General features: G+C 46.7%; 1 protein-coding gene across 2 annotated transcripts in view; it reads right to left on the reverse strand.

The window, feature by feature from the left end:
• The window catches only part of MYO18B (myosin XVIIIB), a 256,479-nt gene that overhangs the window by 95,160 nt on the left and 146,429 nt on the right, over positions 1-14,890 (reverse strand). For both annotated transcript variants that reach the window (XM_041729151.1, XM_041729150.1), the window contains exons 32-34: positions 13,419-13,529; positions 9,147-9,251; positions 1,919-2,071 (exon numbers count right to left, since the gene is read on the reverse strand). In XM_041729151.1, coding sequence (XP_041585085.1) covers positions 1,919-2,071; positions 9,147-9,251; positions 13,419-13,529 — 369 coding nt within the window. The remainder of the gene's footprint in view (positions 1-1,918; positions 2,072-9,146; positions 9,252-13,418; positions 13,530-14,890) is intronic.

A 14,890-nucleotide genomic window follows, 5' to 3' on the forward strand; every position in this document is an offset into this window, starting at 1 on the left:
TTTCAGCCCTAAAACCAGGACAATCAAGGACAAGCCGGGATGGTTGGTCACACTAGCCAAGCATGGTTGCTAAACAAAGGAACTGCTAAAAATCCTAGAATTTTTGAGAGAGTAGAGAGAGCCCTTCCGTGTGGTCTCGTTTAACAGCATTGTTCCTGTGGGGTATTCTCTCCAAAAACCCACCAACCCGGTCCAATCATGAGAAAAGCATCGCACAAACCCAGATTGGAGGGACACTTTACAGGACATCTGGCCAGTACTCCTCAAAACTGTCAAGGTCGTGAAAAGCAAGGTAGGACTGGGAAACTGTCCCAGACCAGAGGAGACTGGGCACGCACAAAAGAGAACAGAGAAACTAATGAAATCTGAATTAAGCCTAAAAATTAGTTTAGAAAAAAAACTGTGGTTGGGGGCAGGGGGAGGTTCTCCTGTAGCTAATAATCTCTACGTGAAACCTTTCATTTTACAGATGAAGGAACATGGGCTCTAGGGGACAGGACGTGTAGAAGGCTCTAGATCCAGTTTCTAAGACCTGGAGCTAGACTCTGCTGCCTCTCACTGCTTGCCTGGGAACCCGCTGACCCTCATGAGCTCCAGAAAGAAGAGAGAAGAGCACTGGTTTTGGAGTCAGGGAATGTGGGTTCAAGGCCCAGCTTTGCCTTTAACTGGCTGTGTGACCTCAGGCAAATCTCTCACCCTTTCTGTACCCTGGTTTCCTCATTAGGTGAATGAGTCCATTGACATTTATTCAGTATTTTTTACATGCGGTGGACTGGACAGGCAACATCAGACACAAATAAAGCATAGTCCTGCTATCAGGAAGTATATAGTTTTGCCTGAGAGTCCAAAAAATACGGATAACCCATCTGAGCTTCTGGGGATGGCAGGGCTAAGGTCATGTGATAGAAGGCCAGAGAAGGAAGAAGAAAGGAGGGCAAGAGAAGGTGAGGTGGTGAAGGCAGCAGGAAATGCCTTCCAGCTTCCCACACCTGGCTTCAGCACAAATGGTTTACCCACAGGATGCGTGGGTGCATGCATCGAAAGCAGGGGTGCAACATCCCGAGTGGGGCTCTGAGCATCCATGCCTTATTCCAGCTCCCTGTGGGGTTGGGTAGCCAGTCCTGTGTCCCTGCTCTGGGACCTTTCTCCCCAAGCCCCCCACCACTGCACTGTGGGATCTGGCCCTCACATCTCTCAACACCTACCACCCCGGGCCATGCCATCTGCATTTGGCACAGCCCAAGCCTGTCCCACCCCCCGAGGTCTCTGGCCTCTGCCTGGTCTCACTGCCCATCTGTCTCCAGTCCTTCTCTGAGGCTGCCAGGGAGGGTGGAGCCCTGAGTTCGAATCCCAGCTTGGACACTTTCTAGCTATGTGACTTTGGGTGGGTCTCGTCCCCTCTTTGCCACCTCCTTTGGGAACTGGAGATGATGCGCCATCCTGCATGGCATAATTGGTACACGGTGGGCACTCCGGCAGATGACAGCCAAAGGTAACTCATTACCATTCTAATCGGCACTGTCGGTGGTGGTGGTTGTGTGAGCTTTGCTGTATTAGCACGATCACTGGTGGTTTCATCCCCAGGGACCACACACACATGCATGCACCCACACGCATGTGCTGCACCCAGCCATTCTGCCTCAGGCCCCTGGTCTGCCCATGTCCTTGAGATGCATTCTATCTCAGCCCTGAAGAAGGGAACTGGGCTCATCAGTCATTTATAAACCCATCCTCCTCATCCTCCACCTCCATGTGACCTGCCCAGCCAGCCCCTCAGTGTCTCCCATCTTCATGCAGGTCTGGGAAAGTCGGAGGTCACTGCTGTGGCCACAGCCATACCTGGGACAGAGAGCCATTGTCCCTGGCCGGCTGCAGCATCCTCCCCAGGCTGGTCCTAAAGGGACCCCACGACACCCACCTGGCTGTGCACTTTCTCCAGCTCCTCCTTGCTGACCGACGTCTTGCCATCCTCCATGCTCCCCAGAAGGAGCTGCACATCTGACAACAGTGCATGAGTCCTTTTGAGGTCCCTCCGAAGACGCTTCTCCACATCAAAGTCTCGATGGCCAATCTGGAAGCCAAGGGAAGGCTCTGGTGAGCTAAGATGGTAGAGCAGTGGACAGACAGGCTCCAAGTTCTCTGGAAGCAGGCTTGCCTGGTCTCAGATCCCGCCTCTGCCTCTCACACTGCGGGACCTTGGACAAGACCCTTCTCCTCTCCCCGAGCCTCACCTTCCACGTCTGCAAAATGGGAACGGCACCAACCACACAGGGATGCTATGGGAAGTAAGCAGCTGTTTAGCTGCAGGCCTGACTCATAATAAAGGCACGAGAATCTGAGCTGTGCTCCTTGCTGCTTTCACAGCCTGCAAGCATCAAAGTCACCGGCTCTCATCTTTTGCACCCAAGTCATCAATAAGGCCTCTCCTCACCTCATCAGGGCCTAGGGGTCAGGTGAGGCCCTCTGGTGACAGGAGTGAGGACAGCAGTTACCCGGGCTGAGACTAGCTAGGGCAAGAGAGCTAACTCCCCACTGGCTGTTAATGCTATTCCTGTGGGTGCTCTGTCTCTGAGTTTATGAAAATTCATTGAGCTGTGCAGGTGGGGTACACCGTGCTTCCCCGCATGCATGTTACCCCTCAGTAAATAGTATTAAAAATAGCTGTGCTGCTTTTGTTGGTCTAAATCGAGTTTTTTGTCCTTTGCACTGGTCTCCTTTGCCAGGTTAAGGCACAAGGTCATTTTCTGCAAAGGGATGTTACCCAGAAGCGAGCACATTCCTTCCCCCAGAATCCTGAATGTCCTGCCCCTTCAAGTGGGCAGCTCTCCAGTGGCTCCTGCAGAAGCCACATCCTGGACTTGGTGTCAGGGGGGCGACAACTCCCAGTGGCCGACAGTACAGGCTGAGATGAATGGAGGCAGGTGCAGGATTACCTGAGGCTGGACCCGAAACACTGACAGTCCGCTGTCTCCCCTAGAAATGGTGCTGATGGGAAAAACACTGTCTGAGCATCTCTGAAACTCGCAAAGAAACTAACAGCCCCCCTCTTTAGAAGACCGGTGGAAAGAATGAGGACCGATCAATCAGATGCGGAGTTTTCAAGAAAATGCAGCAGAGGTGTTTGTGGGAAACCAAATTCTACACACCTAGATACCTTTGCCTCTACAGAACCATTTCCTGGGATGCTCACAATGCTCCCAGAATATTCTAGAAAGAAGGTGGGGGTTGGAACAGGATGGCCCAGGTTTTAAACCCTGGGGCCATTTGCTGGCAGTGGGAAGTATGGCTGAGTCACGCCACCGCTCTGAACCCGAGGCTCCTCGTCTATAAATATAAGGTAAAAAAAAATAAAAATAAAAACTCTATCCTCCATGTTGAGATAAGACAAGGATCAGGCATGATAATGGATCAGAAAGCACTTTGTATGCTGTCAAGCGCTTTACAAATATAAAGAATTATGAGTATTGTCTGATGACCTAGAATGCACTCCTCTAGATTTTGCATTACTATTTCTCTGCTCCCAGTTTTGGATTCTTTTAAACATGCGTTGGTTCTTCGAATCTAGCCTTTTTGTTCTCAGATGTATTGCTTTGTTAAGTTTCAAATACTGGTCTAATATATATATGTATACACACACACATACATAAATGTATATGTTATATAATCTCACCTGCCGAGCTAAAATCAGAACCAGGCATGGTGCCAGGCCCTTTGTCACATGTTATTGCATTTAACTCCTGTGACCGTCTCTTAAAAATAGACATTATTATTATTTTTATTGCCTTTATAAAAGCAGAAATAGCTAACATTTATAGAGAGCTTCCTAAGTGTCAGACACTGTTCTAAACACTTTATGGGAGTTAACCTGTTTGGACCTCTTGGAGAATCTATGAGGTGTGTAGTTATTACAGTTCCCATTTTGCAGAAGATGAAGCTGAAGCCTACAGGGGGAGAAGTAAGTGGCCCAAGATCACACAGGTAGTAAGTGGCAGAGTTAAGATAGAAATCCAGCTGTCCAGGGGTACCTGGGTGGCTCAGCGGTTGAGCGTCGGCCTTTAGCTCAGGGCATGATCTCGGGGTCCTGGGATCAAGTCCTGCTTCCCCCTCTGCCCATGTCTCTGCCTCTCTCTCTCTCTCTCTCTCTGTGTGTGTGTGTCTCTCATGAATAAATAAATAAATAATATTTAAAGAAAGAAAAGAAAAGAAAAGAAAAGAAAAGAAAAGAAAAGAAAGAAAAGAAAAAGAAATCCAGCTGCCCTGATCAGAAAAAGGTAATTTCAGTGCAATGTATGATAACAGAGGTAGGTTTTGCTCCTTCGTCTAAGAGAAAATGTTGTGGAAGTAGAGGAGCGTCAGCCAGCTACGGCTGAGATGGGATCAGAAAGAGGCCTAGGTAAGTGGGAGCCAGGTGAGGTACAGGGAAGGGCATTCCAGGAAGAAGCCACACCGTGAGCAAAGACAGAGAGCTGAGAAAGTCTCGTATATCTGGTTCCAGGTGATTAGCATGAGGGCATAAAACACGAGGTGGAGTAGGTCGTAGAGCAAGAGAAGTCACCTGGGGCTAGCTCATGTCTTGCGAGCGATGTGAGACTCATGCACCGTCATGGGAAAATGGAGGTATAGCTGATGCAATCAGTAGAGTAAGGAATCTTCTCAAGGTTCTGGTGTGGCTCTGCAGGGGGGATTTGAACCCCGGACAGCCCAGCATTAGAATGCAAGTCTCTAACCATTGCACCGTAGCGCCTAGGGGAACCTGAATCCTGATTCACTAACTTGGGCCCAGGTTCTTCACCACGGTTGCATTCAAGCAGCATACTTGGCATCTTTCTTATTTTCTATCTGTTCTTGCTCTTTACTCATCCCAGAGTATAAGGAGCATTCAGTCTCCTGCAGGGCAGGTTGGCATCAGGGGCATCCCCTGATGTTGGTGCTGACCACGGCTCAGAAGACCCTGAAAATGCTGCCACTCTGCCTCCTTTCCAGTGGGATGTTTGCAAACAAAACTTACAACAAAAATCTCAGACCACGTCACCCTCCCCTTCATAATGAATTGCAACAAGAGAGGAGAGCAAAAAAAGAGAGAGAGAGGGAGAGCTCATTAGGTTAATGGGAAATAAATGTCATTCTGCAAGTTCACATTCTGTAGCACAGAGATTCAAATTTGGATAAAGCTGGTGAATAATTAACCAATAAATCTAAATGATGTTTAGTGTTGTTGTGGGAAACTATATTCAAATCTCAACTGTTTCAACATTAATCACAAAGCCAAATTGCCTGGGGCAGTTGTTAAATGTCTGTTGAGCACTTAAAAAAACATAAGCTGGAAATGCTGGTAGGGATAATCAGCCACTTTACAGATGGGGAAATTGAGGCTAGGCAAGAGAATGGATAACATTCTGAAAAAATCAACATGGGCAACTAAAGGTTTCTTTTAATTAACTGGACCTTAATCATTTTAAAGCAGCATAGTGCTTGATTTTAAAAATACTGGCTTTCAAATAATACAGACTTCATTTCAAGTCTACTTAGGCCACTTACAATCTATATGATCTTGAACAATTTGTTTTAGCTTTTGAGCCTCAATTCTATTATTTATAAGAAGGAACTAATAATAACAAACAAATAGAGTATGTTAGAAAAAATTACAATCAAATAGTTATCTACAAGGCCCCTGGTGGCTCAGTAGGTTAAGCATCCAACTCTTAGTTTTGGCTTAGGTTATGATCTCAGGGTTGTGGAATGGAGCCTGACATTGGGCTCTGTGCTCAGCTTGGAGTCTGAGATTCTCTCTCTCTCCCTCTGCTCCTCCCCCAGCTTGCTCTCTTTCAAATAAATAAATATATAAATAAAATCTTTAATATAAAAAAAACTTCAAAAGCAAGAAAGGAATAAAAGAAGAAGCAAAGAAAGGAGACAATAAGACAGCAAATATTAAACACAAAATAAAAGAATAGAGGGACAGCTGGATTGCTCAGTGGTTGAGCATCTGCCTTTGGTTCAGGGGTGGTCCCAGAGTCCCAGGATTGAGTCCCATATTGGGCTCCCCAAGAGGATCCTGCTTCTCCTTCTGCCTATGTCTCTGCCTCTCTCTATGTGTCTCTCATGAATAAATAAAATCTTTTAAAAAAATAAGAGAATAGAAATAACTCCACATATATCAGTCATTCCAATAACTGTAAATGAATTAGAATCTCCTATAAAAAATTTGAGACTGAAAAAAAAAAATTTGAGACTGAAATGCTGAATTAAACAAAACATATTCACACACACACACACAGACACTTGGAAGAATTGAACATGAAGGAATTTAAAAAGGTCTTGCAGCCAAACTAACTAAAAGAAATCAAGCAAAATAAAATAAGGCAAAAATCATTCATGGAGAAAAGACAGACCACATAATAATCAAAGGAACAATCCGCTAAGTAAATGAAACAATAATAAAATTAGATGCACCCAAAAATATAATCTCAAAACATGGAGAAACATGGAGTTCCCTTGGAGAAACTATTGCTCATGTGCACAGTGAGATGTATATAAGAATAGGCACTGTAGTTTTGTGTCTTAGGACAGAAACAACTGAATATCCACCAGTGGAAGAATGGAATTACAAATAAAAATAATACTGTGTAGCAGTTAAGATGAATGAATTAGAGCTACACGTATTATCATGGACTGGTCTCACAAACATGGTGAAAGCAATAAATTGCAGAACCATATTACTGTATGTGGTTAAAGTTTAAACACATATCCCAGGGAATTCCATACTCCAACCATAGGATGATAGTCTCCTCTAGGAGGCAAGGAAGAAGGAAGGAGGAAGGAGAGAGGAGAAGGAGCTTTAAGAATGGAAACCACAGGGGCTACCAACTGTTTCTGAAGTGTGTTTTCCTAAAAATATCTGAATCTGAAACAGCAAAATTTTAATTTATGTGAACCCTGGGTGCTTGGTGCATAAGCACTGATTCTATTATTCATTGCACGCTTTCATGTGTTTGGCAAACATCTTAATAAAACTTTAGAAAATTACCAAATGCGATCATTTATTTAAGGGTTCCAGCTTAGTGACTAACACCAAATTAGCATTTTATTCATTTCTAGTCACCTTCCGTTTGCACAGAAAATGTTTCATTTCAGCAACATCTATTAAAAAAACCTTTCTTTACTGAATTACCTACTTTGTCTCCTTCAGTGGACCATGCTGAATAGAATGCCACCTTCTCCCAGTGATTTCCTGCTATCATTCTAGAATCATATATTGGGCTGGGCTCTCTTGCCCGAATGCTAAAGAAAGAGTAACCCCAATGGCTCTGCACTCACTGGCCGGGTTGGCTTGGCTGAGACACTAGAAAATTCAGAGCAGGAAGATGATAAAGCTTTCCTGTCGATTCCTTCAGCTTCCAACCCTGACATTCAGTGATATGGTGGTCCTGCCCCAGGACTCACTCGATCAATTAAAAAAAATACAGGGGCTCCTGGTGGCTCAGTTAGCTAAAGTGTCTGCCTTTGCCTCAGGTTGTGATCCCGGGGTCCTGGGATTGAACCCTACATGGGCTTCCTGTTCGGTGGGAAGCCTGCTTCTCCCTCTCCTTCTGCTCCCTGTGCCTATGCTGTTTCTCTTTTTCTCTCTCTCTTTTAAATTTAATCTTTTAAAAATGCACAATGAGCACCTATTTGTCTAAGGCCTGGCTGCCCTACATGACCCTTTGAAGAGGGGCCCACATTCCTTTGTGACCAGAAAGAGTAACTCTGGTGATTGACAGTGAGATCATTGCTAATTAAAAGACACTGAATGCCCATTAAGCAAAGACATTAAAATACACTCCTATGATACTTGAAAAGAAATCACAGAAGCCACAGGCATCTCTCTCCGAAAGCCGGGCTTCATGCAGCGGCAGTACAGGCAGGGCAAGGAATATCTGGGCAATAGAGGAGTGATTTTCCCCAACTGGGAAATCAGGAGCTGGCGCTGTGCTCTGCTGCCTGCCTTATTTACAGCTGTGGATTTTTTTTTTTCAAAGGAGTAGGTGGATTTTGTGCTCAAGGGACATTTGGTCATGTTTGCAGGTATTTCTGGTTGTTACAATGAAAGAGGGATGGTCTGCTGCTGGCATTTAGTAGAAGGAGGCCAGGGATGCTGCTTGACATCCCACAGTGCATGGGACAGCATCCCTACAGCCAAGGATGGCATGGTTTGAAATGTCCACAGGGCCAGTCGAGAACCTTGGTATACCACCATGGCACCCCACCCCCACAACAAGGCTCTGCCCACCAGAAGCTCAGAGTGGTTCATTAGTTCACCCAAAACCATAAAGCCATGAAGACACAGAAGCGGCCCCAGGTAGGGCTTCTTCCTTCTTCTTCTTTTTTTTTAAAGATTTTATTTATTTACTCATAGACACAGAGAGACAGAGGCAGAGACACAGGCAGAGGGAGAAGCAGGCTCCATGCAGGGAGCCCGATGTGGGACTTGATCCCGGGTCTCCAGGATCACACCCCAGGCTGCAGGCGGCACCAAACCGCTGCACCACCGGGGCTGCTCCCCAGCTAGGGCTTCTTTTTCCTTTTCTTTTTCTTTCTTTTTTAATCCCAGGGTTTGGGATTAGGCCCTGAGCCGAAGGCAGACACTCAACCACTGAACCACCCAGGTGTCCCCCACCCCACCTCGCCTAGCTAGGGTTTCAAGCTACATGTGCTTGACTCTGAGCCTGGTTGCCTCTAACAAAAGTCTTATTCTCACAAGGCCAGCTGCAAACACAGCGGCCATTCACATTCATCCCCTTAAGCCAAGGGCTAGGCTGCCTATCCTCCCGCCCTGACAGCTGCTGAAGGCAAGGCGACCTCGTCTGTCCCTGCTGGCCAGGCCTCCTCTGTTTTTTCTCATGGCCCTTCCAAGAACCCTGCTGTGTGTGGACCCCCCCAAAAGGTGTCCTTTGAAGACCCAGTGCATGTGGACAGGGCCAGAATTGATGGGCAAGAGGGCATTTAGGAAGAGCAAGTGGAGGCTAGCTGAAATGACCAGCCTCTGAGTTTTCCTGAAGACTTATTGAGCTGCCCTCCCCACCCCCCACCTTGAATTCATTTCTCTTAACAGGGCCTGGAGGCAGGGAATGTGTTCTCCGGAAGGCCTGCTGATGATTTCCTCTTACCTGATCACAGAGGGTTCCAATCAAGCCTTCCAAATCCCGCTTCTCATGGAGGACCATCTGCTTCTCCTCGTATTCTTGTTCCAGCTGCATTTCCAGCTGGCGGAGCTGCGGGCAGAAAGGGCAGATGCAAAAGTAGGATAAATGAGCTCCATCCGGACAAAGCCCACAAGGCAGGGAGACTGTCTGGAGGAGGGGGCGACTGGGAAGCTCGCAGTCCCTTAGCCCCGTCCCACGAAGGCCGCCCTAGCGATTAGGAGGGAAGGCGTCTCTGACGGAGAACTCAGGAGCCTAAAAGCTTGGGAGCCCCACAATTATGAGGAGAGCTGGTCTGTGATGGCAAGCCCCCTGCCACTCACCATGAAGCCCTTGCCCCCAGTTCCCTACCCATTCCCTACCAGCTGTTTCCTTCCTATGCCATGACCTTGCTTGAATATTGGCAAAATCTTGGCACTTTGACTTTTAAGGCTCTGGGCCACATTTACTCAACATGTTAAAATGCATCCACCTTCTTTCTCAAATAGACTGTGGATCCTTTTTTTTTTTTTTTTTTTTTTGAGTTTGCATTTGCAATTACTCAGTGTTGTGGACTACATGTTCAGGTCTCTCCAAAATTCCTATGTCAACCTTCTAAATCCCCCAGGCAGTATTATTTGAAGATGTAGCCTTTGGGAGATAATGGGGTTCAGATAAGGCCAGGAGGGTGGAGCCTCCACGCTGGGGTCAGTGCCCTTATAAGAAGAGACAGCAGAGACCTCAAGAGGCCAGTTTGTCTGCAAGCCAGGAAGAAGGTCCCTCACCAGATGCCCAATCTGCTGGCACCCTGATCCTGGACTTCACAAACAACCTCCAGAACTGTGAGAAGTAAATGTTTGTCATTTAAGCCCCCAATCTATGATGATTCATTATAGCAGTCCAAACAGACTAAGACATTTGGATCTGAGCAACTCATTTCATTTACATCTGGCTCTGATTTCTCTACTCACCCAGCAGAGGCAGGTGTTCTCCACTAACGTGAATACCCCGCGACAGCCGCTCTGCACACCCTCTTCCCCGCCAGCCTCTCTCCTATATGCTATCTTGCCCACCCTTCACCCTCTCTTTCCAAGCTGGATCAATGACCCTATTGCCCTGGTGGGCAAACTGAGTCCAAGAGAAGTTCTAAGGCACACACTCCTAAATCAGTTGCTGCTAAGAGCAGTTACTGTTCCACCCTCTGGCCCCAGTTCTGTCACCCTGGACAGCCATCAGCATTCCCACCCCGGTGGCTAAAGCAATTGATTTCCTGCCACGGCAAGAGACAGACAGAGCAGAGCGGGCACTAGATGTGAGGTCCAGGGGAGCATCTGTCATCAGGAGAAAAACACCTTTCTCTGACCTCATGCTCCCCCTTTATAAATCTGTCCACAGAAAAGCCTCAGGAGGGCCTGGGTCACATCTCCACCTCATCGGAGCCCCGGCTCAGGGCACTCATGATGCTTTGAGGCACTTCTACAATGCACCAGAAATTGCGCAACCTTCACGGGAGGGCACGTGGGCGGGGACTGGGAGCTTCCATCTCCTGACCCACGGAGGGCAAAAAGAAAGTACTGATTGATGGTCACTTATGGAGAAAGCAAGTCCATTTCAAAACTTTCTTTCAAGAGTGAGAGACACAAGGCCCTCTGCTCATATGTGCTTTTAGTGTGAAGACTGGCAACGCTAAGATCCATTTTGAAAAATACACAAAAGAATAAAAATTCTGTATCAAGCAAGCCAAAGTTTTCTGGGGGGTGATGGGTGGAGGACTGAGGAAGGTCCACGCTGGAATGAGTGTGGGAACGACTGAGTTAAGAGGTTGTTGAATGCAAGAATTATCAGAGCCTTTGGCAAATTCCCTTATGGGAAGCTAAAGGGTAGAGCATTGCCCAATGCTGACTTCTGTCAATGCTTCCCAAACATTTGCAAAAGAAAAAGAATTTAAGTCTCCTGTTTTTGTTAAGAGACTGGGCTTTGGAGTGAGACACACCTAAGTTCAAGTCCTAGCTTGGCTACTTCCCGGCTGGGTAACTTTGGGCAACTCACTTCACCCCTTGAACTCTGGTTTCCTCATCTGTGAACCAGGACAACAAACTTTACAGAGTTTTTCAGAAGAGCAAAGATGCTGGTGGACATCAAGACCCAAGCCTGGTGCATGGCGCCCACTGGGTATTCAAAGAATCCCGTTCATTTCTCCCAAATATGTAAGAATGGAAAAGAAGCAGAAACTGGCCCCTCCATGCTAACTCCCGGTACTTTACAGTTTACAAGGCACTTCTCATTCTTTTATCTCACCTTCACAATAGCACAGGAAGGCAGAACATTTTCTATCCCTGCTCTTATTTCATAGGAGTCTCGGGGAGGTTCTGAGACTTAACTCAGGGACACTCAGATCAGGATGAGTCCAAAATCATTGACTCTTTCTTTCCAACCCTGGGGAATTTGGGAAGGAATGCACTTGCTTCCTTAGAATGATCCATGTGAAGCCCCAGAGGGACTGAGCTTGAATGGGACCCCAAAAGGAATATTTGAAGAGCAGGACAGATGCAGTAGCATCAACCACTGGGGGTGAAGAATGGGTTCGGCTCTCAAACACCCCCCTGCAGTGAGGGCAGGGTACCAAGGCAGTCAGATCTGCCCGAGGATGTGCTCAGCTAGACTCCCATTTCCTGCCAAGGTTCTGACAATCACCAAGGCGCCCCTCAGTCCTGCCCAAGAGGATGCTCGGCTGTGGGCTCTGAAAGGCGCCAAGTCCCCACACCCTCATTCTCTTGGATGGATGAATCACACCTGGGAGCAAATGAACCACCCGGCTGGTTCCCTGGCTCCTCTGAAGGGCCGGCTGCATGGAAATCCACTAGTGCTTGTAAGTTTCCAACAAACAAGGATTGTTTGTACGTGTCCAACAAACAACGATTATATTACAAAACTGTGCAATATTTCCCCATCTGAGATCTCCTTGAGTCTTCACTGTGACCCTGCATGTAGCCATATTATCCTATTTTACAGATGACAACAGTAAGGCTAAATACTAGCAAGGTTATGTGGTTTTTCCAACGCCCCACACTTGGTAGTTGATGACTTTGGGACCTGACCCAAGCCCCCATGACTCCAAGTAAAGCAGCAACATTGGCTTTCTTGTATGACTTATAAACTGACTCTGGGTGACCAGCACTGGATACAGAGCAAGATGTCAAAGAATACCCTGGAGTTGAACAGTAGTTAAGGCTTAAAGTCACTTTCCCAAGATGGCACAGTTGTTAAGATGGAAGGACAATGATCCAACACCCAGGCCCACAAGCCCTACAGTTCTAGAGGTCTCTGTGGACAGACCACTGAAGGAGCCAATAATGGGAATAAGCTTTGGGAAATGCTACCTGGCCCTTTTTTGGAGACCCAAATGCACACAAGGCTATGAAGGACCTGGAGGGGTTCCCACAGTGAGAAAACCTGTTCACTGAGCCATAATCCCAAGCTTTCCAGCCATTCCACTTAAAAGATTCATCTTCTATTCACATCAGTCAATGCATCTGTAAGGATGTTTATCTCAGCAATGGTTAGAGGAGCAGAAAATCCGAAAACCCTAAATGCCCAACCACAGGAGACTTGTTGAACAGATTACAGCGGGTGCCTCAGGTGGACTGCTTTTAAAGCTCTTAAATATGTAAGTTAGAGCTGCATTTACTGACATGGAAAGAAGTCCAGGACGAATCGCTGTGTGAAAATAGTGGGCTTTGAGAAAGCATGACCCCATTTAGGGAAAACGATATTGCAATAAATATGTATGCGTGTGTATACAATGACAGAGAGCTATGAAGTGACTTTTAAAATAGTATTAATGATGTTTCTAGGTGGTAAGATTTCAAGGATTTATTACTTTCTTGTCCACTGTTTGAAATGTCTGCAGGAGCTTAGATGAAGTATAAGAAAATATTTGCAAAAGGAAATAGCCAGAAGAGACTAGTCCCCTTCTTGAAACATGTAAGCCCTTTCCCCAAGCTATAAAGTCACATGGCATGATGGGCTTATGGGTGGATATCTTGAGGGTGATTATGCTCGACAGTTCCAGAGGCTTCTGGAAGTTCCAGGACCATATTTAAGACAGGTACTTTTGCTCCAGCACCCATGACAACTAAGGTCTTAGCTTAGGTGGATGCAGGAACAGTCTGACCCCAGGCCCTAGAATCCATCCCTTTCCACCCCACTCTAAGGAAGATGGCATCAAGACTGGATCTGCCAGGGCCCAAGGGCACATACCCGCTTCTGACAGGACTGACGGACATCTTCCAACTCCTCCTCCTGATCCTCACGGTCCTTCTGGTGCATTTGCTTCATCCGCTCGATCTCCAGCTCGAACCGCTGGCGGAGCTGCAGGGCAGCAAGAAGAGCAGTGCATGAGGGCAACCCACACCAACCATGTCATCCTGCTCGTTCTATCTGCATTTTTCATTTCTGGAGTGCAGGGTGAGAGTCAAGTAATCCCCGCAGGCACCCAGGAGGGGCAGAAAGGAGATCGATAAATGGCTCCCATGCTACCTCTTCCTTCCTGCAGTCATTACAAACATCAGTTATCAATCATGCTCTTGGGGATCCCTGGGTGGCTCAGTGGTTTAACACCTGCCTTCAGTCCAGGGCGTGATCCTGGAGACCTGGGATCGAGTCCCACATTGGGCTCCTTGCCTGGAGCCTACTTCTCCCTCTGCCTGTGTCTCTGCTTCTCTCTCTGTGTCTCTCATGAATAAATCAATCATGCTCTTTCCCACTGACTTTAGAAGGAAGAATCCTTCAGGATCCTTCTCAACACTTTTAACACAAAGCAAATAAATGTGTCAGCCCTGGAGCCAGCATCGGTGAGGGGTTTTTGGATGGGCGGATAGGTGGGTGGATGGATGGCAGAATGGAAGTTTCTTTATGAAGATAGGAAGGCCTACAGAGGGAGACCACTTGTCCCAAAATGTCACCATGGACAATCCACTTGGCCACTGGTTGCTTTGTGGGAAACCACCACATTAGGACGCTTTAGGAGAATTCAGTGAGATTGTCCATGTAAAACACCTAGCACTTTGCCTGGCAAACGAACAGGCCTTTCTCGTTTGAAAACAGACAGAAAGGACTGCCCCCCTCCCTTCCTAGGAAAACAAAATTAAGAACTGTGTCCCCATGGAGGAGATGAGTTTTTTAAATGAGAGTCTCCAAAACTTGCTCAGAGCTGACAAAGAGCCATGATCCATGACATTTTTAAACTATGTGATGATGTATAGAAGGTTCTAGAATCGAAAGCAGATGTCGTAGGTTCCTGTTCCAGTTCAAGATTTTCTTTTCTTGATCTTTGTAATTGAGGGACTGACCTAAGCTCTTGCTTCTCAATTCTGTAGCATGTTAGCATTAAATAACGCATTTTTGAAAAAACTTACATTCCAGGGCTTCACCCTAGACCTGCCAAATCAGAAGAATCTCCAGGTGCCAGGCTCCGAGCATCTATACTTCTAAGCTTCCATTTATCTGGGCTCTAATGCTGCTGGTCTTGAAGTGGCATTTGGAACCCAATACAGTAGATGGGTTGCAATGTAGAAAATTTCTGATCATTTACCACACCAAGCAGCACCTCTCACCAAGCCCTCAGAAGGTTACAATTGCTGTCCCTACCATGAAAATTAAATTGCAAAAAAAACCAATCTTGGTCTTTTAAAATGTTGACAATATTCTCTACTATGCAGAACTGTGGTGGA

The sequence above is a fragment of the Vulpes lagopus genome, chromosome 14, assembly GCF_018345385.1.
Source record: "Vulpes lagopus strain Blue_001 chromosome 14, ASM1834538v1, whole genome shotgun sequence".
In the NCBI taxonomy this organism is placed as follows: Eukaryota; Metazoa; Chordata; class Mammalia; order Carnivora; family Canidae; genus Vulpes; species Vulpes lagopus.